The sequence below is a fragment of the Drepanopeziza brunnea genome (assembly GCF_022702325.1).
Source record: "Drepanopeziza brunnea f. sp. 'multigermtubi' strain 214-2 chromosome Unknown ctg4, whole genome shotgun sequence".
NCBI classification, from domain to species: Eukaryota; Fungi; Ascomycota; class Leotiomycetes; order Helotiales; family Drepanopezizaceae; genus Drepanopeziza; species Drepanopeziza brunnea.
Genome location: NW_027094067.1, coordinates 1,416,111 through 1,441,202, shown reverse-complemented (window position 1 = coordinate 1,441,202; position 25,092 = coordinate 1,416,111). Strand labels below are relative to the sequence as shown.

Here is a 25,092-nt window from a genome sequence, read left to right as displayed (position 1 = left end):
CCAGAATACAGAAAGGCAAAAGAGTAAGTAAGTGGCAAGTTCGTAGGATATCTATCTATCTATCTACCTACCTAGTCTATATATAAATACTCACTAGCCGGTCGGTACCTGTTCTGCTTCCGCTTTTGACTCCGCCAGTGAGGCTGGCTGGCTGGCTGGTGATTGGATTTGTCTGCTACTGGTTATGGCTTTTGAATAAGAATGCAAAAAAGGGGAATCAGAATAGGTGCTTTGCAGGCTGGAGGTATCACGCTGTTTGGGGAGATAAGATGGGGGTGTATGTTGGTGTGAATGGATAGATGGATGAGTGGACTGTATGTATGTATATAAGAATAGCCACGCGGTTCAGCTCTCTTACCCCTTACCGGCTGGCTGCCTACCTATGTCGTTTGCTACCACTCTCTCACACTTACACGCACACGCATATTCACAGTCACGCTCACGCTTACACCCACCCTCTTACAGAATGATAAAAGCAATGGCAATAGCAATAGCAATTAATCTTAGATCGTGAACCGACTTATACAACATAACTTGACATGCCGATATGATATATGTGACGTACAAACACAAAGCCAGAAACGAGTAGGACAAGAGAGAGAAGAAAAAGGCAAATATTGTAAAAGAGAATATGTGATTACGTTTAGGATAGGACGGACTCGAATTTTTAAGATGAAGGTTTTTGTTACTTTGCTTGCGGTCTTGTGGTCTTGCGGTCTTGCGATCTTGCTTGCTTGTTTCGGATTACAGGTAGGTATGTAAGTAAGTAAGGTAAGGTAAATAGCAACGGCGTGAAGGAGATAGAATGGTAACAGCAAGCAAGAGAGCAAGTGAGTAGTGTAGTGCGGTTTGAAATACAATGCAATAGCAGCCGCAGCAGCAGTAGCAGCAGTAGCAGCAGTAGCAGCAGTAGCAGCAGTAGCAGCAGTAGCAGCAGTAGCAGCAGTAGCAGCAATAGCAGCAATAGCAGCAATAGCAGCAACCCAGCCGCCACCACAGCAGCAACACCAACATCTCCACAATAGAATATAAAAAATCCAATCCACACCAAAAAGGAAAAATCACACCTGGCACAGACCATTCTGCTCCTGTAGGTACACCAACCAACGCTATATACACAACATAATTCGATCTACCTCTACCTCCACCTTCCCTCCCACCTTCATCATACCTCATTTCATCAGCCCATCTCAGCCTACCCCATCTCATACCATCTCACCTCATATCAAGTTTCCCCCCAAGAAAGGAGGTAGGTACACATAACTTCAAGTATTAAAAAAAGTACAAGTACGGTAAGGTATGGATGTGACATTGAACCCGCTTATTTCGGCGCTTTGCTCGCTCGCTAAAAAAAAGTTAAGTTGTGATTATAGGGGCAGGGCAGAGGGCAGAGGGCAGCTCAGGATCTCCCAAGGGAAAAAGAAAAGAAGAGAGAAAGAAAAAAGAAAACGTTGGGAGTTTGCTGTTTTGCGTTCTGGTTTGGCTTGGTTTAATTCAATTACTTATATTCTATAGCGTGGAGAAGGGAATTGGAAGAGAGAGAGAGAGAGAGAGAGAGAAAGAAGATCATAACATCAAACAGAATATTCAATCACATGGTGCCGCATCACCTATACATACATACACCCCCACATTTCAAAGGCCCAAACCAAATATCGAATCCGTATCATTAGAAGAGTACATTTTTTCAGAGTTTCTACAGCGGCCAAGATCTCTCCAGCAAAGTATACATAAAGGATACCTCTCTTCTCAGAACAGTCCCACCCCGTCCCCTAGTGCCCAGTGACTGGCAAGCCTCTTGCCTCCAGCTCCTTCTCGATAATCTTCCACCGGCCCAAACTCCGCTGCTTGTCAATCGGTGTGATCCTCTTGCCGTAGATAGCAACGTTCGGAAGAGTCACGAGGTCCTCCTTCTGACTGAGCGCCTCGACAAGCTTGCGTGGCTTGGGGGCCTTGACAAGGTGCTTGAGAAGTTGGTGCGGGGTTTGTGCTTTGAGATGAGCGTCGGGGATACGGAGGCCGGTGATTTGCATCATGCGCTTATGGACCTGGTTTACATCAATAAATGTTCTGGGAGTCTGAAAAGGGGAAAAGAGCTTACGGCGAACTTGACTTCAGGGTTCTCGATGGAAACCTGAAGCCATGCTGGGCCCCAAGACGCAATGAGATCCTCAAACGTAATCTCAACCGAATCAGCCTGGGCTTGGAGCGGATCCTCAGTCGAGCGGTCCGCAGCAACATCCTCCTCGCTCTCAGTAGGCTCCGCCTCCTCGGCCGTCTCTTCAACAACATACTCCTCAGCGTCAGGGTGCAAAGGATCAACATCCGACCGATCAGCCGCCACATCCTCTTCCGATTCCGTTGGATCCATCTTCTCAATAGTCTCATCCACGACAGGCGCTAGCGACTGCACGATATCCTCCAAACTGGGAGCATTTTCCGCAAACTGCAGCTTCGCGTCCTCCCCAAACGTAACGTCCATTGTTAGGTCCTGTCCAGGCTGCTCCGTCGAGATACTGCTCAGCGGCACCCCCGCCTCCTGCAATGCAAAAACCTCAACCATAGCCCTATGCAGCGCCGCCGTGATCTCCTCGCTATCCACCATCACCTCCCGCGGAGCAAACGCAATAGAGGTATACTCGCCCTCCCAATCCCTCGGATCCCTTAGCGGGCCTCCCACCTCCTCCAGTCCGTCCCATGTAGTCGCGGGCTCGTACCCGCTCGTGTCCAGATCCGCAACTGTCTCTCGTTGCCGTCTCTGGGCCTCGATGGCTGCGAGCTGGGTGGCTCGTTCTTCCTTCGCGTCCTCAATTTCCTGCTCGCGCTCTCGCTGCTTCGTCTGGTCGAACACACTTTGGTCGCCATACGGGTCCTTCAGTCCAGGCGGCGAGTCGGTACCCCATATTCTGCGGCGCAGCTTCTCGCTCATCGGTATTTTGTCTCTTGCGGTCCGGGACATGGATGTTGAGAAAGGGGCGGCATGGTTTCTGCACGCCGCGCACAGGTACGTCGACGATGGTGATAAATTCGCAGTGGCTCGTGTACGTAGCAGGTCAATTGACCGGTGGGATCGTGATATTCGTCGCATGGTTGTGATGTTGAGGTGTGGTCTGCGAATTGGCACGAAGCTCCAAGGACTTTTTGAGATGGAAGTCGGGTGGATCCCCGCTAGCGTGGTTTGTGGAGGAACAGGTGAGGCCGACATCAACAGCATCAGTTCCAACCAATGTCGCAAGCACAACGCACCCTTCAGGAAATATGATGTGATCGCATCATACGAGCGAAGATCACAATATACTGCATATTCAACATATCAAACCTCACGGAAATCGATATATGATACGAAGCTCTAGAGCTCCATCGAAATCATGAAGCGCCTCATCATCCTCCTTACATTCTTGATGTTCATCGCATCAACAACAGCAGCCTGTAAGTGCCCTCTTTACCTTCCACAAAGACCGTTTCAGCTAGAACTAACACCCACCCAGCTCCGCCCTCTTTCTGCAAATGCACCTGCTTCTCAAACAGCACCATCATCCCGCTCTCCTCCCACTCAACCACCCGCAGCACCTCTCCTGATAAACCCCCTCGCGCGGCCTCCGTCGGCTGCGCAACCTGCAACAAAGCCTTCTGTCTCTCGCAGCGCCTCCCCATCTGCAAAGATGCCGAGGAGAAGGATGTCCTGACCACCTGCTTCCAGCGGGACAGCAGGAAAGACCAGATTGTGGTATTGACGTTCATCGCCGGGACGCTGGGCCTGCTGGTCTGGGCCGCCGTGAGGAAAATTGCCGAGAGGGGCCAGGTGATGCGTGAGGAAGCCAGTGGGGCGAGTTATGTGCCGGTAGGCAGGTCGTGAGGTGTCTTGGGTATCTTGCCATGTATTTGATGACGGGCTTTGGGGATTTCTCCCACAAGAGCGTTACGCCAGGGTGATGGAACTGGAGACTCGACCCCGGTGTTGGCTGGGGGAGAATCCGTGAGTCTGGAGGCCGTTGGTCATAGATGCTCAAAGCTAGGCCTTGGATAGCGGATCCGTGGTCAACATAAGCATGGCCATTATGGGGATCGAACTACAAGGGCTGGAGGTTTACCCTCTGATCGAAGTTTATGAGGCTCTATGGATCACTAGGTATCTTTGAGAGAGGTGACCTCGAGTCATCTCGTAGTAAGTGTAGGAGCTGATGTTGCGCAAACTCAAAGTGTACGAGCCACACCGGGTTGGATAGAAGCATGTAAGCCGGAGAGCACTAGCACTTCCAACAGTGTGTTGAAACGTATACTCTTATCATGCACTGGCCGGAAATCTAAGCAGCACTTTCGCATGCAGTAGAAAGAAAAGACTTTGAAATACCGGGTGTGGAGTATCTCAATTTATGAGTTATGAATCTTCGTCGTCTATTCCTAACCATACACAAATCACACACCGGGGCGAAAGCAGCCATGCAGATGCAAATGAAGAAGCCAGCCTTACGCCAGCCCACCGTATGGAAATGCCTACTGACCCCCGCCTATTCCGCAATCCCCAACGCCAAATAAGTACAGGATGCAAGCTGTAAACCCGTCAATCAGTCCATCCATGCAATCGTGGAATTATGTTTCATAAATGGCTTCCCCATTTCTCCACCCCATCACTGCATTATTTCTCTCGTAACTGCCTATGAAGTAGTAGTTCAATGGCCTAATTGCTTCCCGTCATCATCTTCGTGATTGACGGCTGCTGGAGTGGAGTCTCAGGGTATAACATCACTTCTGCTGTAGCAATTTATGTTTGGTTAATTGCTCCAATATTGGCAGCTATCGAATCATCAGCTTTCAAAGTGGCAACACTTTCCTCTATCGTAGTCGTGTCTGGCTGCTCATCAGGTGTATTTTGCTTCAAACCATCCTCGCACAGGTGCTCGATGTGCTTGGTGGCATCTTCTTGGTCTTCTTTGCTGTCTGCGCTAACCATTGTTGCCAGGCTATGAAAGTTGGAAAGTGATTCTGTACCAACATCACCGCCATCTGAGCTACCAGCGGCAAGGTTGGATCCGGACGGATTGGACGAGTCAAGGGTCGAAGAAGAACCGTGTGTGTGTGGGTCATTGCGAAGACTACCAGGAGCCCACTCAACAGAGGACGAGGCAGGACTAGAGGCGTTACTCATTTGGCGAAGATGGGAAGGTTTTTCTGGAGCTGTAGGAGAAGTTGTAGGCGAAGCTGAGGAGCGACGGGAGTCGATGGCTGAAAGAGTGGTTGTATCGACATGGCGAGCCCCAGGAATACCGTGACTTGAGCTACTTCCTGCCCGTGGTAAATCGACAGGTGCAGATCCTCCAATTCTATCTCCACGGTCGATACCCTTTCCTTTTGGTTCCGGCGATTCCGGACTACCCAGTGTGACAACCCTCTGCAGATTGCCCGCACCACTGTTGGTCCTCCGTCTTCCGATACTTAAGCTCGGCAAAGATAGACTTAGAGCGCTGGCACTTGCTGAGCTAGTACCACTTCCGTACACTCTCTTAGACTCCCTCTTTTCCTTCTTCTTATCCTCTTTGGCTTTCTTCTTTGCCTCTTTAGCTGCCTCCTTCTCCAACTTCTTCTTCCTCTCTTCCTCGGCCGCTAGACTTTGCCGGATGGCTTCCATCATCATCATATCCTCAAGTTCCTCCATCCTACTGCGGTGCCGAGCCCCCCCAGATTCTTGAGCTTCTCTTCTCGCCAGCTGGTGTTGATCAGACAAACTTCGGGCGGCAGGTTCATTGGCTGTTGGCGAAGGGGTTGCTGCCCCACTTGCTCCAGGACTACTTTCATTCCGACTTCTACCAAATCGAGGCCGTCCACCGAAAACAAAACCTCTCTGTTCGGGAGCATTCCCACTTCCCGGGTGATAAGCTGCAGTGTGCATAGCAGTTGCTTGTGCTGCCCGCCGCGCCAAGTGACTTCTAGCGCTCTGTAATTTAATACACCAATCTGGTCGCACCTTATCGGTTGTAATCACCGTCGAGGCGTTTGCTGAAATTGATATAGTTCTGCGTTTGTTAGCAGCTGGCAGGGTTCCCGTGCTTGCCCCTGCAGGGTTGATGGATCTAGAGGACGTTGATAAGGCGACATTGTGTGCATTTGCATATGAAAGACCTCTTCTGAACGGTGGCGGCTCATACGTAACGCCAAATTCGGGTTGCTGGCAGTACGGACAGCACGCTGGTTCTGAAACTAAAGCCTCCGGATCCACATTGAGCTCTGTTGTTGGAGGAGCTGGATTTGAGGGGTCGTGGTGCTCGGGAGGGTGCGGATCAGGTCTCTTGATTTGCACGAAGCACTCTGAGCATATGGGTTGATCACAGCATCTTGTCTTGTTCAAATACGGTGGATAGTACATGAAGCAGATCGGACACTCTGTAGAATCCTTGTACAGATAAACTTCGATGGCCTGTCCGTTCACGTATGGATCTGGCTGAAGCTGTACCTCCCGAGGGGTGATTTCTGAAGAGGATATATTCTTCGAAGCGTTTGTAAGGGAAGCCAGGGTCTTGGATCGAGGGCGGAAGGGTGATGAAGTGGTAGGGGCGGATGATGAGAAAGCTGCACTGGGTGTAGAAGAGTTTGACAACGCTGGAGGCAACGGGGAAAGCATGGCGGGATAATCGGAGGCAGCTGCTTGTGAACGAGAGGATATCGGAAGATCTTCTGGAGGTATCTCATCCGCGGCAGGAATGGGAAGACCTCTACCAGCAGCGATTAATTGATGTTCTGTCCACTCCTCTTTGAAGTCATCCAAGCCTCGCCAGAACGGTGCCATCCGTCTTTCGATCTACTAATAATTAGCCCATATCGAAGCCGATAGCACGTTCACCACATACCATCAACTGCCTCACTACCTCTTTGTTGAAGTCCTCGGGCCCCGTGTATACACCCATCGTCACAAGGTATCCGCCATCGATATGCTCCTCCTTCAGACTTCTCTCCCTCTGCTTGACTCTGGCCACTCTTTCTTTCTCCAGCTTCCTGGCCTCCCTTTCCTGCTTGGTCTCGCGTCGCTCTTGGATGTCCTGCTGAGCACTTGTTCCAAATCCTAGGAATGAGAGATCCGGCCGAGTCCCTCTATCTCTATGGGCGCGCGAAGAATGAGCAGGAGCTGGCCTTTCTCCGGAAGATGCTGGTCCCGCTCCGCCTGAATCTGTCTGCCGAAGATTTGGAGTAGAAGACGAGTCGAGGCCTCGCGTCTCTTTCGTGCTGTTGTTTCCCATAGTGCAAGCTCCCGATCCACAAATGCGGGATCAACTGAACATCGAGAAGGAGAAGCTGACGGGAAAGGCGCGGCGATTGAATAAAGGATGAGAAGGACGGGTCGCTATTGCTAGGGAAGAAGGATACTCCGTAGTCGCTGTAGCTGGGGAAGACGTAGATCCGACTCAGAATCGACCTTGACCTTGACCTTGACCTTAACCTTGACCTGAGGTGATGCAGGGCACGAACGCCGTGTGGTAAAGTGGAGGGTCGACTCGCCAAGGCCCAGCGTAGGAAAGGTTGTTGCTTGCTCGTTTGCTTTGCTTGAGTCGCAGATCACACGAGGAGTCTCAGAGATAAAGGTACGGAATTTATTGGGCGGACGAACGAACGAACGAACCAACGAACGAACGAACGAACGAGCGAATGATGCAATCGAGCCGAGAATTTGAGTTGCATCAGCCAGCGACGAGAGCAGTGTTCATGATAATGAGTAGAGAGCAGTCATCCAGGCAGTCGTGCTCCAGTCGCGTTGGGCCTCGGGGACGAGAGGGAATGGAAGGGAAGGAAAGAAAAGAAAAGAAAAGAAAAGATGGAAAAGAAAGGGGAGGATGGATATGTTTGGATTGAGCTCGAGGCGAAATGCCGGATTCTAGCCGGTCTTGCGACGTAACTATCAGCCAACGGAGCCAGCGCGTCTGTGAGTACCGGTTATAGTGTCGTGCTCGTTTTTGAGACAAGACACATGAAGGAGAAAAGATGAAGCTCTTGCTTGGCTAAGAATACTCGTCACTGCTCGGATCATCCGTCGAAATGTTACATCAAACTGCGGTCTAAGTACCTTTACTCTGTGGTAGGTCGCAACTGCCCTCTCCCCTTTTCTATTTCTGAACCGAACAACAACAATAACAACAACAACAGCAACAACAGTGGTCCTTTCAATCAAAAATTATTTTAGCAGTTGTCTCTTTTCTTTATGCAATATTCGACCTTGGCGCTTTCTCTTTCAACTTTGAAACCCTACACCCAGGAAGCATTTTGCAAGCTCGCGTCTCTCAGCTCGTCTCGTCGTAGCTGTGTCATAGCAAGCTTCGAGGACTTGCTCTCCAGGATTGCTTTCTCGTTTGGATAGGCTGGCGCCAGCGTGCCTGTCCCAGCAGCCGAAAATGCCCCAAGTCATGTCATGCGTATGGAATCCTCATGTTGGTCCTAGCCGCGATTGGCTAGAGGCCAGACCTGTGCTGGTATATCGTTGGCTGTAGCCAGGAGGAAAGGCGTTCCTCGCTTCTCTAGTCCGAGTGGCTGACTACCGGACTCTGCTTGCTGTGTTTGTACCTGAGCACTTGTGCAATATATACTTTCTCAAAGACGTATTGGCCTGAAGTCTGGCAAGAAGCAGGTACCGAGTATCCCAAGTCAATAAGTACACTTCATGTTCTGTTTCATCTCTGCTGGAATGATTCGGCATGTCACTTTTCAATGATGAGGCTGAGATAAGCCAGACTTGTTGGAAGTGCACAGTCTACAGATTTTCGGCTTTTTGCAAGCCAGTTGTCACAACTGATAATAACCAAGGAGTGGTGAACAGTGGTCGACTCTCTCGTCACCCTGAAATCGGATCGAAGCTAGCAGTACCGGTAGGAAAGAGGACGGTTTCATACATCTACTCGGTGCCCCGGAAACCAGATGCGGGCAGCCAGGGTACCTCCCTTTGGATGTGGCCAGAAGCTGGTTTTCTTATGCTTCATGGACTGAACAACTGTCCTTGGGTCCGATTGACCTATATCCGTTAAAATTTAAGCTAATCTGGACGAATTTAGGTGGCCATAGCCATCCGGTCTTGACCCAAGCAGATTCAGAAGGCTATATATCCTCTCAAGTTGCAGGAAAGCTGTCATTGGCCCAGCAGTGTTATACGGAGTTCCAAATATGACCCTGCTTATCATAGAATACTCTTCGATGACTTGGTTAATCTGATCTTGGCCGAGACTGACAGGTATCGGACAGTATTGGAAGAAAATGTGACACAGAGTACAGTGACAGCAACACATTTCACAGTTTTGTTGCAATATTTTCACACCAGGACTGAGATGATTATATGAAAGCCTCAAGTGTGACATATAGAAGAAGAGGTCCAAGCGAGAATCCGGATCTTCTCCGTAAAGCTCCATAGCCCAGCCACATTCGCTGTCGTCTACCTATCAACAGGATCTACGGAAAGGAAATCGGTGGCTCGGCTGGCTAGTGACGCTCAGATCGTCGAAGAGTTGAGATCGACAGGGTCTAGGCCGCGATAGTACGTACGGAGTAGGGAGGTAGTCGGGAATAATGTTGTTGCATCCCGTTACACCTTTTCGTTGCGAGAGTCCATAGGTAGGTACTTCCATACGTATCAGTAGTTGTTATTAGGAGCCCAGACGAATTGAAACCAGATCGACTTACCAGACTTATAACTGGTTTCAGATGGATTAAATGCAACAATCCGAAGAATAGAACGGCCAGACTCGGTTTCCCGAAGAATAATACGCCCCACATAGCTCCCACCGATGCAGCCACCGATGCAGCCACATTTTCTTTATTTACTTACTTATCCTTGCAGCGCTCCCGACTATCACCACACCAGCTTGAGTCGCAGAATCCTTATAAGGATGCCCGTCTCTGCTATGCTGTAGCCAGCGTCTAGCCCATCTTGCCTCTGTTTTGCCCTTTGTCCAGTTCACGGATCATAGCATCGACGTCCTTGCCGCAGACCAAAGCTCAAAAATCCCCCACACCAACAAGAATCTCTCGACTCGTAATGCCACCGACCCAGCCTCCCCTCTCGACCATCCTCCCCCCTCTCATCTGCGGCACCGCAACCTTCAACAACCTCTACAACCCCTCGGCCGCCCTCGTCCCAACCGACGCCATCGTCGAGCGCGCCCTCGACCTCGGGGTTCGCGCCTTCGACACCTCCCCCTACTATGGACCCTCCGAAGAACTCCTCGGAAGAGCCCTAAACAGGCCTTCAGTGCTCAAGAACCACCCCCGCTCTACCTACCACCTCGTGACAAAAGTCGGTCGCATCGCCGCCTCAGAATTCGACTATAGCCCCGAATGGATACGCTACTCGATCCAGCGCTCCCTGCAGCGCTTGAGCACCACCTACCTCGACGTAGTCTACTGCCACGATGTGGAATTCGTCACGCCGGCGGAAGTCCTGGAAGCCGTGCAGGAGCTGCGCCGGATCCGTGACACGGAAGGGACCATCAAGTACATCGGCATATCCGGGTACCCGGTGGCCCTGCTGTGCGAGCTGGCGGAGCTGGTGCTGAGCCGAACCGGCGAGCCGCTGGACGCAGTCATGAGCTACGCGAACTTCACGCTGCAGAACACGACGCTGCAGTCGCGGGGCCTGGAGAGGCTGAGGAGAGCCGGCGTGAGCTGCGTGCCGAACGCGAGTATCCTCGGCATGGGCCTCATGCGACAGGTGGGCGTGCCCGTGGGCGGGAAAGGCGATTTCCACCCGGCGCCTAAGGAGCTGCGGGAGAAGTGCATGGAGGCTGCGAAGCTCGTACAGGGCACAGGCGAGAGGTTAGAGGTTGTGAGTCTACGGTGGGGACTAGACGCTTGGTCGCGCGAAGGCGCGACGCTGGGCGGCGTTGGCGGGATTGGGGTCTCGGTTATCGGGGTGAGTAACCTGGAGGAGTTGGAAGAGACGATGCAGGTCTGGGAGAGCGTGTTGGACGGGCTGCCGCTGGCTGGACGTGTCGTGAGCAAGGAGAAGGAGGAATTGAGCTTGAAGCGGGCGGCAGAGGTGGCTGAGAAGGGGAAGGAAGTGCAGGGCGTGCTGGGACAGTGGAAGGACTACACGTGGGCGAGCCCCGATGATAATTACGTGAACGTCAGGGTTGTCAAGGGAGTTGTAGAATAGATCTCGCCGCTGCTGGGCCGAGGATATGGCGGCAGAGGATATTTTGATTGTGAGGGTGCATAGCGAGGATGCTTTCCACAAGCCGAATGGCGTTCGTAATGAATGAATGAATGAATGAATGATATGCCTGACTTGTTTACCTACGAGGAGGAAAAAGCATAGGAAATATCGCTTGCCAAAGGGGGCGGCAATAGGCGAGAATCATATTTCACTCATCCAAGTAACATGAAAGGCCCCCTCCGTCGCCCAAAGCCTCTATCTACCTGCACGGAAAGAAAAGGAAAAAGAGAAGCAATAAAAGCAACCTAGTTACTGCATTTTATCTCTCTCCATGTCAAATAAACATCCGAAATAGTAGTACAAAGGAATTTACTAAAAATAGTTTGGCTCAGCGCAACGAGCTTTATAGAAGTAGTATTTAGGATGCTGACCTTTCATTGATATCAAGAACCGAGAGATAAATATATACTTACTTACTAGTTTGCTAATATCATTTAAAAACGGATTAGAATATTATGGGAGGTTCGGTCTCAAGACAGGGAGAGAGAGATATATATATATATATATATATATATATATATATATATATACTATCCCCTATCTGCTTTTCTTTACCCATCCTCTTCCTCTTCCTCTTCCTCTTCTTCTTCCTCTTCCTCTTACAAGCTTTTATTCCTTCCTTCCTTCCTTCCTTCCTTCCTTCCTTCCTTCCTTCCCCTTCTTCGTCAACTTCTCGGAAAAAACCCCCATTTTCGGATTTATTTTTGCAAAAATATGATACGATGAGATGATGATGCTAATGTCGGAATCTAATAGCGCGATACTCTCGCTGCTAGCCTTAGGCATTCTCTTTAGTAGCGCTCAAGGATCTTTCTTTATCGGGGGGAGGAAGAATGCTTATCGGCTATCGAACAGTTAACGTTGCAGGGGGGGGGGAAGAGGGGGGGGTTTTGTCACTTGACTTGATTTATATCCATAAATAAAATATAAGATATGTATATATAAGCTTATGCATGGGTACTGATCAGACGAGATATAGGTAGGCGGAAGGCGAAGAGATCAAGAAGAAGAAGAAGAAGAAGAAGAAGAAGAAGAATAGACCACGTAGAGATCCTTGGATGGATTCCCTTTACGGAAGCACCAGTCAGTTGGGAGGGAGATGGCTTCTGCATGAGTAAGTTTTAAACTCAATATTGAAATCTATGATCTATATTTTATATTTTATTTCTATACGAAAGTAGATAGATCTCGTCACTCACTTACTTTATGACGTTAAGCTAACATCTTTTTTCTAAAATTTCTAATTTTCTTTGGCACGAGAACCTGCTAGCTGGGGAGGGAATCCATTGGTCGAGAATTGATTGGCATTGGGTCGTCGAAGCGGACGGCGACAAGATTGCAAAGGCGCGCAAGATACCTACCTATACATCCCAGAATACTACCAGAGGAAAACTCCGGACGACGGGTCAGCGTAAGGATGTATGTAGTATTATGGCACGAAGGCGAGAAGGTCATCGAGGATTACATCGCGCTCTCCAAGTCACCACCGCCCGAGAAGGCGCCACGCCTTTCATACATCTCGCATTAGGATTGGCGGCTGCACATGCTTATCCCAACCAATATGGTGAGCGACAGTGAGCTCGATCTATGGTCTGAATGCTTTGAGACAGAGGATGACTTGTTAGACCATTCGAGCGAACCGGTAGATGGGGAGAGTTGGGGGAGTACTGGGAAACCTGGATTACCGAGCACTGAAACTTTCCTTCCGTGGTTAGATGATGTTTGAGAACATGCTCTGGCCCTGTAATGTAATAAGTGGAAAGGGAGCGAGTGGCTCGTTAAGAGAGCTTAACTATAACTACACTACTCGTGCCGGCCAGCATACCGGTAGGTATCTGTCCCCATGCGTTGAACTTTTCAAAACTGGCGAAAGGGGTTGCAACGCTTTGTACTCTATGATGATGGCTTACACTAACTCCTTCAGGAAGTCGGGACTACTCCGAGTATGAGCGAGCGTAATAAGCTACGGGTCATTCGGTCCAATGCAGAATACGGGGAAAAATAAGAGTCCGACATAGAGTTTTGTTGCACATCGCACCAATGTCTCGGAGGTCCTGGGACATTTAAGAATATTGTCAAGGATATGCGGAATGGTAATAATCAGCTTTAAATGAATGACACCGCGGGTATATAGGTAGTGTTTACTCGAGACTACTACTCTGTAGTAGTATATCCGTAAGAAAGCCTTACCTACTCACGTATCGGAATTCGGGTATTCGGTCCATGGAGGACGATGTGCAACAAAACCTAGAACGGTTCCGCAGCAGCCAGTACTATCATACTACCGGTACTCCACACACACCTTTCAGTCCACACCGCTTCGCTCGGTGCTTCGGAGAGGAGTCTTGGAGTTATTTGCTCGATGCAACTGCTATGCCATTCCTGCCTACACTTCAAATACAGTTTGGGGTCATCTTTTTAAGTATCCCGCTCAACGACCCACAGATATTTGAGAAGTGAACTCAAATCTCCCCCGTCGCGAGAAGAGATGAAATCCAGACGCCATGCAAAACGAAAAATAACAAACAGAAATCATCAAATAACCCTCTTAGGCATGGCCCTTGGCAGTAACCTTGCGTCTGTCTCGGACAGCTGCTGCTAGGCCCTCAAGAACCTCCACAGTTGACTCCCAGTTGATGCACGCATCTGTGATACTGACACCCTTCTTGAGACCAGATGGACCCTCGGCTGGAACTTTCTGGTTGCCCTCGTTAATATTCGACTCAATCATGACACCGATGATGGAGGTCTCGCCCGCACGGAGTTGCTCGCCAACGACCTCGGCGACCTTTGGCTGGTTTCGGTGGTCCTTGTTGGAATTACCTAGATTTGTTAGCTACGCCACGGCATTTAGGCACTCGGAGTGACTCACCATGCGAGCAATCGATCATGATAGCTTGCTTTTGGCCCTTCTTTTGCAGTGTCTCCTTGGTGAGTCTGACATTCTCTGCATCGAAGTTTGTGCCCTTGGTACCTCCGCGAAGGATAATAAATCCGTGCTCGTTGCCACTGGTCCTTGTAATAGCGGCCAAACCTTGCTTGGTGACACCCATGAAGTGATGTTTAGCAGCGGCAGAGCCAATGGCGTCAATGGCGACTGTCAAGCTTCCATCTGTTCCGTTCTTGAAACCGACTGGGAAAGACAAGCCAGACGCAAGCTCTCGGTGCAATTGTGACTCGGTGGTTCTCGCACCAATAGCTCCCAGAGAGATCAGGTCTGCAAGGAATTGGGGAGAGATTGTGTCCAGCATTTCGGTAGCAATTGGCATGCCGCTCTTCGTGAGGTCGCAGAAGAGTTGACGACTAATTCGCAGTCCCTTGTTGATCCTAAATGACTCATCGAGGTCTGGGTCATTGATCAATCCCTTCCATCCGACAGTGGTGCGGGGCTTCTCGAGGTATGCTCTCATTATAATGCAGAGGTCGTCGGAGAGTTTGTCGGATAGAGCTTTCAATCGACCTGCGTACTCGACAGCAGTGGCTGGGTCGTGGAGACTGCATGGCCCGCAAATCACCAGCAAACGATCATTTTTTCCCGTAATGATCTCGACGGCCTAGCGGGGTAATTCATCAGTCACTGATTCCGCAGCGTGTTTAGAAGAACTCACCTCACGGCGACCTTGGAGGACGGTGTTGAGAGAGTCCTTGGAGACGGGCACCTCAGAAAGGAGTAAATTGGGGGCAATCAGAGGATCCTGTCCCAGGACTAGAGTGGTATCAGTCAGTAGCCCCTGGAATTTTATTTCGTGGGTGGGATTCGAAATGGCCTGCATTCTTACTTCTGGTATCGTCGGTCAACATTTCGAGTCCAGGCATCTTGGAGATTGCAGAAAAGGAGAGCAGAGGTTTTCGGCGAAGAGGTGGTAACTTTTTCCAACGTGGTCCTTTGTCTACGGATACGGAGTACGTTGCACGGCGAGTTGATATCCAATGGAGGGGTAACTTTTCCCGAGGAGGACCCTGGCCTGATAAGGGTACACGGGTCATGTCCGCCAATCGCTTGCTTACTTAAGTAAGCTCCATAGGTCAGTGATCATTACTCCATTAGGTAGGTACCTCTTGAAACCGTTCACGTTGCTTAATAATCTCTTGGCTGTGGCGCCGACTCTGGGTACTACCGGTATCAGCGGTGATTTCTGGATGGCTTAAAGCCTTATCAAGTCCATTGCACAGACTAAGTCCTGGCTCAAAGATACTTTTCAAGGCTGATGAATCCTTATACTACTACCGGTACGTAGTACGTACAGTACGTAGTACCGGTACTGGTACTACGTCGTAGTAAGTTGATCGGTTTAGGAGCTGGTATGATCCCTTGCCAAGGTATACTTTCGAGATATATTCATGGGGGAGAGCACTACGTACTACTACTACGTATATCTATCTCCGTAGGATAACTCGGCTAGCCGATAACTACAGAGTACGGACGGACGGATACGCTAAAACTTGACTCCGTACCCCGTGACTTGGTGGCACTAGTGGCTTTTGGACTTGGAACTTCGACAGGATAGGTTGGGATCGCGGGCCTCGCAGAAATCCAATCAAAACACCAGCCAGTGTCTGAAGCGTCGGTGAAACGCACCGCGCCTTTCATCTTTGACCTTGTGTCGAGGCGGCTGCTGAAGATATAATATTGGGGGAGTCGAAACATCCGTGAAGGACAAAGGCACATCACATTGCCTTATATTTCAACCTCTCAGACTGAGCGGAGCATCGTCGCGATATCCTCAATCTGACTTCGGACGAAAGCCTACGCCATACTAGTATTAGGTTGTCGCTCGACATCGCAACATGTTTACTCAATGGAGCAGCCGGAAGCGGGAGCGAGACGACAATGACGAGACTATAACACCCGGATTCAACGAGCATCGTGCAGTAAGGCCTCCAGGCGGGCTGTCCATCTCTGTTACCAAGGCTAATACTATACAGAAACGACGGATATCTGCTCTACCTCACCGTCCATCACCGAAGGTTATTCATAATGTCTTGCCGAACTTTTCTTGGGGAGACAATTACACTTCACAACCTGCTCCGCCGAATATCACACCGGCACACTCGGACTCTGAAGAAGTTGCTGCATCGGCAGAGCCTAGATCTTTCTTCTCACACTACTCCTCTCCGTCGAATACGATAACGCAGGATGGCGCCCCATCCCCGTTCGTGAGTAGCTACGATACTCAGCAGAGCACCCAATCTACACAAATGTCCGACGCAGTCATGTACTCTGATGATCTTGAGATGTTGGATGCGGTCCACTTGTCTCCAGGCTTTCACCAGAGCGATCCTCCTCCAAGCATATCTGGTCGAATCCCTACCCCAATTCACAGCTCTTTTGCTCCATTCGTACGGAGTGAGAAGGTGACCGTCAATCGGGCACTCGATTTCAAAGACGATGAGGGTTTGGTCGACAGATTCCGTTCGGGCCGAAGGTTACCTAGTCCTATCAGTGAAGGGGAGACCAGCCCAAGCGTGATTGTGGCAGGATTTTCAGGCATGCAGATGGATGCCGAGTCTTCTTCACAGCCGGACCCGGAAAAGGAGACACCCACGAAGAAGGGACATACTCGGTCAAAGCACAGTCTCAGAAACTGGACAGGCTATGGCTCTGAGCTTCCTGGCGGTGGTGGAATGAAGAGAAGTTTTAGCATGGGATACCGAGCTGACTGTGAGAAATGCCGGATGAAGGTCCCTGGACATTTCAGTCACATCATCACGTACTGACGGGATGGTTTTTCATTTGTGTTTGTTTTAGGCAGTCGAGCACGTTAGCGAGGCGTCTAGGGGTACCATTATGGATGGATTAATGAGACTCTCAGTTTCTTTGCACATAGCACTTCCAGGGCTTTATTTAATACTCACAAGAATCGTACCACCACGTTTCAGTTCCTTCTTCCTGTTGCCGTCGAGTCTTCATTGCCGTTGCGTCTGCTGTAACCTCAGCCTGTGTTCATGAACACGCAGTCCAGTATCCACATAAGTAGCGCGGTCCTTGAACGAAGCAAAACCTCGAGCAGCTACCTACCTACCTACTACCTACTACCTACTACCTACTACCTATTACCTACTACCTACTACCTACTATCTGCCTGCTTGTTAGCCTGCCCAGCATCTTCCTAACATCGGCAGATCAAAATCCTCGGATACTTACCATCCATCTCCACAACACCATCAGAGCGACTGAGCCAGTGCAATCAATGCACAACATACATACAAGCAAGACGACGTACTGTAAACAACTTGGCTCTCCCCGTCATCCCCAGCAATTTCCCGTTCCTATCGTTTCCGTCCAGAAGAAAGCTATCAAGCTGTACGAGAGCGGATCCGGCTCCAGGGTAACCACACAAACAACTAACCTGCCGTCCAAATATGGCGCTCCCAGTGCAAAGCTTCGTTCTGGTTGGCAGGTCTTGCGCGTCGGGAAGCTTTTGACCCGGCTCTTGTTGTTGTTGCTGGTTGGGCGTCGCTGCTGGATGGGAGGGCGAGCGCCAGAGGATCAACGTCAACCCGGGATCGAGAGGAGTATGCGGAGTTAGGAGCCTGGCCCCCTTGGACTGCAAAGGTCAAGCCAAGCTTCTACTCCGTAGATTCTGGGAGGAGGGAGGTGGGAAGGAGGATGATCGATCGTCTGGGACTCGGGGTTGAACATGAGCTGAGGAGTGTGAGAGGACTTCCTCCATGGCATTCCGTTCCATTGCATCCTCTTCCTTCATCTTTTCTCAACTGGTCGTCACCTATCCATGAGATCGCTCGTCGGATCGTCTTCTTGGTTGCACCTCGACCTGGATTGCATTCACACCTCTTGCTTGGCATTAGTCTAGTTTCTACGAATACTTGAGGACGTTTCTCGCTAAGCAGCTAAGCGGGAGGTTGATCCTAGGTATCTTCCAGAAGAAATCTATCTGGGTACCGGTAGTCATCTTCTAACCAATGCATGCGTGTCTGACTAACACTTCAAGCCCTTGCTTGGTAAGGAGATCTTCCGTGGAGGCATGCTTGAGGCCACACCTGATGTGGCGTTGTCCGAAGAAGAAACTCCAAAGCACGTTCTCCTGCCAAGAGCCCCCGATGCTTGCTATTGCAGCCCAGGCTCCCATCTGGCTTAGGAGCGTCTACGGGTGTCCTTGTCCCCATGAAGAAATATCTACGTATCCTTCGAATCATGGTCAAGTTGTCTGCCGGAATCTGCGGAGCTCAAGCAGAGTCATTGGTGCCACCAACGGTTCTTTGGAATTCAAGCCTGGCTTCGTCGACGTAGCATGGCCTGTATAATATATCCAGGTAAGTATCAAACCGAGAGTTGCGGAAGTGGAGCTCCATGTCTCTATCCGTGCGATGTGCAACAGGATATAATTCTCTTTGATTTTATCTTCTCTCTCCCCAGCCACATGCTTGTACCAGTGTCCAAGTTCGATTCTATTAACAAGGATTGTTATAAATCGACGTCTCCAAAATTAGGACGGCGATTTCTTTTCCCGGGCGTCTTGCAACAAGATCACGAATTTTCCACAATTCCCCTAAGCCATCTGACGGGATGTTTTTCGGTCCCGTGGATGACGCCGCGTTGGCATCTGGGAACATAGCCCTGGTTTAGAAACGAGGGACAGCTGCATCTGCTGCGTGCGATTTGCAACAGAAGTTCGCTTCCGTTCAACTCTTGGCTCAGTCGCTGCAGAGATCCTCGAGTATCGCTAGCATCTTCCTCTGCAGCTTGACCAACTCAGCCTCGTCAATCATTCCTTTCTCAGCTTTCGAATCGGGCATGCCGCTCGTAGTGGAGTTTTCTTTCCCAATTGGCCGAACCAGTTCTACTCGGGTTCCGAAAAATGGGACCCCGAGGCTTCGTAGCTTTGCGTTCATCTCTTTGACCATCTGCAGTTGAGCTTTGTAGACCTTCAAGTCAAAAGTCTCAAGCTCTCTGGCAAACTCATCGGGAGAGTTGGTGGCGAAACCACCCGTAACTGCTCCACCGACTGCCTTGCTAGGTAGGATAAGTCAGCAACACAGGCCGCTGATCGATGAGATCGACGACCTACAGCACGTCATCTAGCTTTTTCTGGCCTTCCCTTCTCGCCTTCTGCTTTTCGATGAGAATTTCTCGGCCTTTCCACCATTGCTCCTCGTGCTCTTTTTGGACCTTCATCATCTAAATGAATGATGAGCTTCTGTAGTTATGAAGATGGGAGGGGAACAAACATGTCGAATATCATTGAGCATGTTCTCATGTCTGGCAACGGTCTTCATGACACAGCGTAGACCGGCTGACCACTCAATGATAGTCGCTGGGTCGATACCTCTCGGAACAGGCTCCGTCGGCGTCGTCGACCGAGGCGGTGGTGCAAATTGCTCTGGTGGTGGAGCCCATGACTGCTGTGGTTGTTCGAAGTGAGCAGGTACTGGAGGGGCTTGACAATAGCTGTTCTGGCTCTGTTGGGGCTGAGGTGGGGGTGCAAGGCCAGCCAAGGTCTTCAAAATCGAAGCCAAATCTGGCTGCTGTGCTTGCTGGTTATTAGGATCCATGATGGGAATGGAATGGGCTTGTTTCTGCACTTCAGATGGCTGCCGGGATCTGGACTTGCTCGCGATATATATATATATAGCACGATCACTGGCGATGTTACAGGCAAGCGAGTGAATAATTATCTTGAATGTCCTGTACTCTTTGGACAACTATGATTTGAGGGTGAAAGGGAACAAAATTGCAGAGCTCGAATGAAGCTTCGAAGTTCAAAGCGGGTCCTTCCGCGTCGCGCTAAAATGCATCCATCATGGAACGTCAAAAACATCCCCCGAGTGCCGCTTCAGAGCTCAGTGCAGCAGATGTGATATACGAAGTATATCTCCCACCACCCACAATCCTCTCGATTGTACCCGTTACCCATCGCCCGCCATGCCACAATCCGCGACAGACGCCACGCGGTTTACCTCCACAACTCCTCATGCGACTGCGAAACAGCCTTTCAGACCCAGCAATAGCCCCCCAAGAAATATGCCACCGAGGAAACCGGCACCGAATACCGCACCTACGGGAGAGACGCCCCAGGAGAAGGTCAGAAGGTTAAGGGCTGCTGCCGATCGAGCCCGAAATGCTCAGATCACAACGGTCGACAAAATGATCATTCGGGGCCGGGTGTGGGCAGACCGGGCACACAAGGTTGTGACGCTGAGCTTGGTTGCTGCTACTTGTATGCCATCCCTATCCAATGAGCTATTCAAACCAAGAAATCGGAGCTGAAGCCATGGTTTTGTGGCCGTCAGAGGTTGAATGGAGCGCTGTGTGGCTGCTTGGATCTTCCAACATGCATATATCTGTCCAAAGTTGTACCGGAAGCTAATCGTCAACCGCAGTTGTTGCTGGTGGTCTTGTTGTATACGCTCTGGGTGATATGATGATTTATAACCGAAGTGAGTTTTCTCTGGAGAAACGGGCTACTTAACCGCGTCCCAAATAAGCAGCTGTGGAGGGCACACTACTGACGACTTTCTAGGAAAAAGAGCCCAGTTCTTCGAGGAGCAGAAAGCTATACACGCGAATGCTATTTTCAATGCGAAACGGGCAATCGCGTCTGGTACAGCCACGGAAGAGGACATCAAGTTTATCAAGCGGGAGGAAGAGCATGCGGCCAAGTTGGAGGAGATTGCGCGGGCGAAGGCAGAGAAGAAGGGGATCTTCAAGAAGAGCAAGGAATGGCTGTTCTCCGGCCTGAAGAAGGAGGAAGAAGGCGATGATGTGGGCACCAGCGAGAGGAGATTGGGCTATGAGTCTCTGAGCGAGGAGGACGACACGCTGGGCGAGCGGGAAAGCAGCATTGTGAGGGCACTCGAGGAGAAGAAGATGGATATCGCGGACAAGGCGAGAGATGCATTTGCGCAGGAGAGGGAGAATCAAAGAACGGGTGGGCCATTGGACCGGGTGGGGACCAAGGCGAACGGTGATGAGCAACCCAAATCCGGAGGCTGGACGTCTTTCCTAGGGAGGCGGTAGGCAGAGAAAGAGGTTGAGATGCCTTGGATTCTGTAAGATTGTGTCATATCATACCTACGGGAAGAGATGCCTGCATTGGAACGGCGTTTTGTTTGACTTATCTCCTGTACTAGAGAGGCTGGAATTGCCATATCAACAAACAAGAAGCTTGCTTGTCTTTCTCGTCTTGTGAGCTTTAATATGAAACCTTGAGGTAGAGATGTCCTTCTTCATTTCATCCATCCATCCGTTCGCTTACACATACTGAAGCAGATTCAGGTAACATTGTAGCTTTGTACAAAGTTACCCAGTTCGGCTCGAGAACCCTGTTGATATCATGTTTTTGCTATTATGACTACCTGGTCGTTCTGAAACAAATAGAGGTAGATCCCAAGTCTCTGGAGGCGGACTTCTAGGTAAGTCAATGCCATCTCAACTCTCGCTTCATACATCAACGACAGTAGGGAAAGCAGCGATGACATTCTCGTTGTCAGTACAGCTCGACGACATTATAGAGGCTTTGAAACGAGTATCTGTGAATTAGAATGACCACTCCTCGGGATCCGGGTCGTTGTTATCAAGACTGGCTTACTGGAAGAAAGGAACATTTATACGTGAATATATCTCACTGTAAGCTGCAGCGGGGTCAGCGTCAGCGTCAGACATTCTTCTCGACAACTTCTTGATATACTCGATTTGTGAGAGTGATAACTGTTTTCATCAACCTATCAGGACATACTGAAGACAATGCAAGTTTCTATTTCCATACTAGTCTGGGAGATAACTCGTCGACTGTTTCTTGCCTTCATCAATTCATTTACTGGACAGGCCCATGGTTCAAAGTTCCTTGACGGATTCTAGTACGTCAAGTGTCACCCTCCTATTGTTTTCATGATTTTCGAGATCCCAAATCACCTTCTCTTCCTGCCCCTGGGTCAATGTAAAGATTCATATGCTAATATGAAGGACAGTGGAAGCTCAATTCGCTCCCATGGAACATTGAAAGCGTCACTGGGAATGGCATGAATATCTTGCCTGTTCTGTTTAGGAAATATAGCCATGTTGTCAGGATCTGTACTCATTTCCATCCATCAGGCGGAAACCAGGAAACTAATATGTGGTAGCATGGGTCCCAAAGGAGTCATGTTCGCGAGACGAATTCTGCGGCGCAGAAGATCCTTTTTGATGCCGATTTTTTCAATATTTACGCAGCCGGCTCGACGAGACCCTTGGCACAGATATGCTTGTGGTACTTCCAGTCGGCCTTCTGATGCTCTTTGCCGCAATATCTCTGGATTTTGCAAACTCCACACACCGTCAACTGTCGGTTTATTCATTCAGCAACTGGGCAACCAAATCTTGGATGCAATAACACGACGGGTCATTTGATACTGACCTTATCCGCGCCTCTAAGTGTGCAAGAAACGACACCACAACACAAAGTCCCCTCCTGCATCTTCCTCATCATCGAGATCAGCGGCGGATTCATCCCGTTGATCTGAGACACTAGCCTCGCCGACGCGTCCCGGATGACCGCAACACGGCTATGCTTATACGTCTTCTCCCACTCCCCTAGCTTCGGAATCAGGTCCTTGAGCCGCGGGTTTACAGCTGGCATCAGATCCTGGTACAGCAGCATAGTCGAGAGGAATTGTAACACGCTGCCGAAAGCGTCCGCAAAATCTTCCGGCGGGAACCCCCCGAGCGAGGGGCGGGCGGCAGCCTTCATGTTGTCGTGGAAGTCGGGCGCCAGCATCTTCTCGACGAGCTCATTCACGAGGGCCGGGTGCGCGGCGATTCGTTTGCAGACGTCCGGGTTCGCGGTCAGGAAGTTGAGAAGGAGGAGCGGGCGGGAGAAGTAGTACTGGTCGGAGGCGGGATCGTTGAGTGTGGCGACGTCGCGGCTGGTCTGCTGGGCCATGAGCGTGTCGAGGTATTGTGAGGCGATCTGTACGACTTGGTGGTTTTGGGCCAGTTTAGGCTCGTGCTGGAGTGCGCCTACTATGTTGTTGAGGGGAACTGGTAAGCCAGGTGCCAGCTCGGGGTATTTGAGGGTGGCGAAGCCGATATGGTAGAGGTTGAGGCCATTGGGGAATTTTGGAGGCGCCATGATGTCTAAATGGTGATGGTTTTCTGTGAAGCTTTGTCACTGTGCAACGTGAGCTAATTTAGCTCCCTCCACTAGTGGTCTGTGTGCCCTGGTAGCCTTATCTGCCGTATCTGCCTGAGGCTACTTCATCGCGAGGTCACGTGATAATAGGATGTGCTGATCATGACAGCTCTCTGTCACTTCACAATATTCAACCCATTTGGCTTCCATTCTCACTTTCAGCTTGTTTAATGAAGACTTCAAGCTCATTTCATTCAAATCGGCAGACTGGCTGCTCTGTTCTCTCGTGTTCGTCACTCCCAGAGTAACTACATATATACACATGCCGATTCTTTTGCTTCGAGCCGCCAGCCTTCTTCTTCCCTGGCCCATAACAGAGTCGTATCGGGTCTGATATCTGGTAGCGAAAAAGTTTCTTGCTAGATACTGGGGGGCCAGGCCCCATCAGAAGTTGCTCTCAGCCGTCGCCGTGCTTCCCTCGGCGACCGAAACATTTTTGGTGACAATCGACTTGCCCGACTTGGCCGTCACCCGGACCTGCACCGTGGTGGCACCGTTGGTGCCACTCGGCAAGAGCCAGTAGTTGTACGTCTCCCTCGAGGCGCTCGTCCACGAGGATCCGTCGGCGCTGATCTCCACCTTTGTGATGGCCTGGTTGGCGTTGTAGACCTGGATAGCGAACCAGTGCTGCGAGGATCCCGACTTGGTGCGGAGCTTGAAGGGGCCTGTGACCGGGCAGGTCACGTAGTCCCAGCTGATGTCAATCTCTCCCGCCGAGGGGTTGGCGAGCGCGGCGAAGCCATCCGGGAACAGATCGAAGGTCTTGCCGGCACATCCTGATGGGCACTCATCGACGACCTGTCAGGACCGTTAGCCATGGCGTCGACGTGCTTTTGGACCGAGTTATTTGAGAAGGGGGGGGGAGGTCTCTGGCAACAAACATACCATGGCAATAATCTTCTTGCCACTGCCGTTCGTGATGGAAACACACGCTCCGCACTGCGCAGCCTTGCCATAAAGGTTTAATCCTAACGCCGCCCCATATACACCTGATGGTCTGGTGTAGCCGTTGAAAGAACAAGCGCCCGCGTTGGTGCCGCCATACCACGTAGCGCGTGCGGAAGTTGCGCGCTCGGCGAGGATTGCACCGTAGGCGAGAGGCAGAGTAGCAGCAGCGAAACTGAGTGTTGTTGAGAGATGCATCTTGAACAATTGAACAAGAAGAATTGCTGAGAAATACAGTGATGGATAGATGGAAAGTTATGGGTAGAAAGACAATGATGGGTAGAAAGAGAGTGCTGGTTGAAGAGGAAGGGGGAGATATATAAAGACTCCAGAAATCAAGCCCTTCTTGAAGGAACCATGGCTGCACTTGCAGCAGGATGTTCTCGACTTCGCAGCACACCGCTAGCCTCATCGGAGCCCGTCATCGGAGATCCAGATAGAGTTTCCCCGCTGGTTGAAACAATTTCACTCCCGTTACTGCTCAGAGCCTGTCAGGAGCCCGTAAGTATAATACAACTATTTGTGATTTTGTGAAGGGGGCGAATAAACGATGCAGGCTCAGGGGCTCCGATCGGAGATTAGTAAAAATCAAGTATTCTTTTTCCCACGAATCTTAGTTGGTAGAGGGTTACCCGAGTGTGAAACGTGTACTCCGTAAGTCCAGGGCCCCATGGAGGGGTGGGCGATCGCTAGAATCCCTGGATTGTTCTCGCTTACGGATAGAACCCAGCACGTCGTAAACAAAGCTCTTCCGGTCATAGAGTAATACGTACGTACGTACATGATACTTGCATGACGGTGTAGAGGGGCTTATAAATATACGTTGCACCATATCAA

The 25,092-nt window shown here is 50.4% G+C and overlaps 10 protein-coding genes across 10 annotated transcripts; 4 read left to right on the top strand and 6 right to left on the bottom strand.

Annotated features, from left to right (window-relative positions):
- Nucleotides 1–1,772: 1,772 nt before the first annotated feature.
- Nucleotides 1,773–3,088, bottom strand: L3040_003192 (uncharacterized protein; the record flags this gene model as incomplete). The annotated part of the gene is made up of 2 exons (XM_007293788.1): nt 1,773–2,048; nt 2,102–3,088. 2 exons carry the CDS (start codon nt 3,086–3,088, stop codon nt 1,773–1,775), a joined length of 1,263 nt encoding a protein of 420 aa, XP_007293850.1.
- Nucleotides 3,089–3,368: 280 nt separating this feature from the next.
- L3040_003191 (uncharacterized protein) lies at nt 3,369–3,856 on the top strand (the record flags this gene model as incomplete). Its single annotated transcript, XM_007293789.1, has 2 exons — nt 3,369–3,429; nt 3,489–3,856. 2 exons carry the CDS (start codon nt 3,369–3,371, stop codon nt 3,854–3,856), a joined length of 429 nt encoding a protein of 142 aa, XP_007293851.1.
- A 906-nt stretch (nt 3,857–4,762) lies between these two features.
- L3040_003190 (uncharacterized protein) lies at nt 4,763–7,229 on the bottom strand (the record flags this gene model as incomplete). Its single annotated transcript, XM_007293790.1, has 2 exons — nt 4,763–6,793; nt 6,843–7,229. 2 exons carry the CDS (start codon nt 7,227–7,229, stop codon nt 4,763–4,765), a joined length of 2,418 nt encoding a protein of 805 aa, XP_007293852.1.
- A 2,777-nt stretch (nt 7,230–10,006) lies between these two features.
- L3040_003189 (uncharacterized protein) lies at nt 10,007–11,122 on the top strand (the record flags this gene model as incomplete). Its single annotated transcript, XM_007293791.1, has 1 exon — nt 10,007–11,122. One exon carries the CDS (start codon nt 10,007–10,009, stop codon nt 11,120–11,122), a length of 1,116 nt encoding a protein of 371 aa, XP_007293853.1.
- Nucleotides 11,123–13,730: 2,608 nt separating this feature from the next.
- On the bottom strand, nt 13,731–14,998 carry L3040_003188 (uncharacterized protein; the record flags this gene model as incomplete). The annotated part of the gene is made up of 4 exons (XM_007293792.2): nt 13,731–14,005; nt 14,055–14,736; nt 14,791–14,888; nt 14,962–14,998. The coding sequence occupies 4 exons, from the start codon at nt 14,996–14,998 to the stop codon at nt 13,731–13,733; spliced, it is 1,092 nt and encodes a 363-aa protein (XP_007293854.2).
- A 972-nt stretch (nt 14,999–15,970) lies between these two features.
- Nucleotides 15,971–16,900, top strand: L3040_003187 (uncharacterized protein; the record flags this gene model as incomplete). Its single annotated transcript, XM_007293793.1, has 2 exons — nt 15,971–16,054; nt 16,109–16,900. 2 exons carry the CDS (start codon nt 15,971–15,973, stop codon nt 16,898–16,900), a joined length of 876 nt encoding a protein of 291 aa, XP_007293855.1.
- A 1,938-nt stretch (nt 16,901–18,838) lies between these two features.
- On the bottom strand, nt 18,839–19,696 carry L3040_003186 (uncharacterized protein; the record flags this gene model as incomplete). The annotated part of the gene is made up of 3 exons (XM_007293794.1): nt 18,839–19,157; nt 19,213–19,322; nt 19,373–19,696. 3 exons carry the CDS (start codon nt 19,694–19,696, stop codon nt 18,839–18,841), a joined length of 753 nt encoding a protein of 250 aa, XP_007293856.1.
- Nucleotides 19,697–20,066: 370 nt separating this feature from the next.
- On the top strand, nt 20,067–21,161 carry L3040_003185 (uncharacterized protein; the record flags this gene model as incomplete). The annotated part of the gene is made up of 3 exons (XM_007293795.1): nt 20,067–20,361; nt 20,525–20,581; nt 20,665–21,161. 3 exons carry the CDS (start codon nt 20,067–20,069, stop codon nt 21,159–21,161), a joined length of 849 nt encoding a protein of 282 aa, XP_007293857.1.
- A 1,183-nt stretch (nt 21,162–22,344) lies between these two features.
- L3040_003184 (uncharacterized protein) lies at nt 22,345–23,250 on the bottom strand (the record flags this gene model as incomplete). The annotated part of the gene is made up of 3 exons (XM_066154373.1): nt 22,345–22,461; nt 22,537–23,088; nt 23,143–23,250. 3 exons carry the CDS (start codon nt 23,248–23,250, stop codon nt 22,345–22,347), a joined length of 777 nt encoding a protein of 258 aa, XP_066012343.1.
- A 444-nt stretch (nt 23,251–23,694) lies between these two features.
- On the bottom strand, nt 23,695–24,453 carry L3040_003183 (uncharacterized protein; the record flags this gene model as incomplete). Its single annotated transcript, XM_007293797.1, has 2 exons — nt 23,695–24,108; nt 24,196–24,453. The coding sequence occupies 2 exons, from the start codon at nt 24,451–24,453 to the stop codon at nt 23,695–23,697; spliced, it is 672 nt and encodes a 223-aa protein (XP_007293859.1).
- Nucleotides 24,454–25,092: the final 639 nt, after the last annotated feature.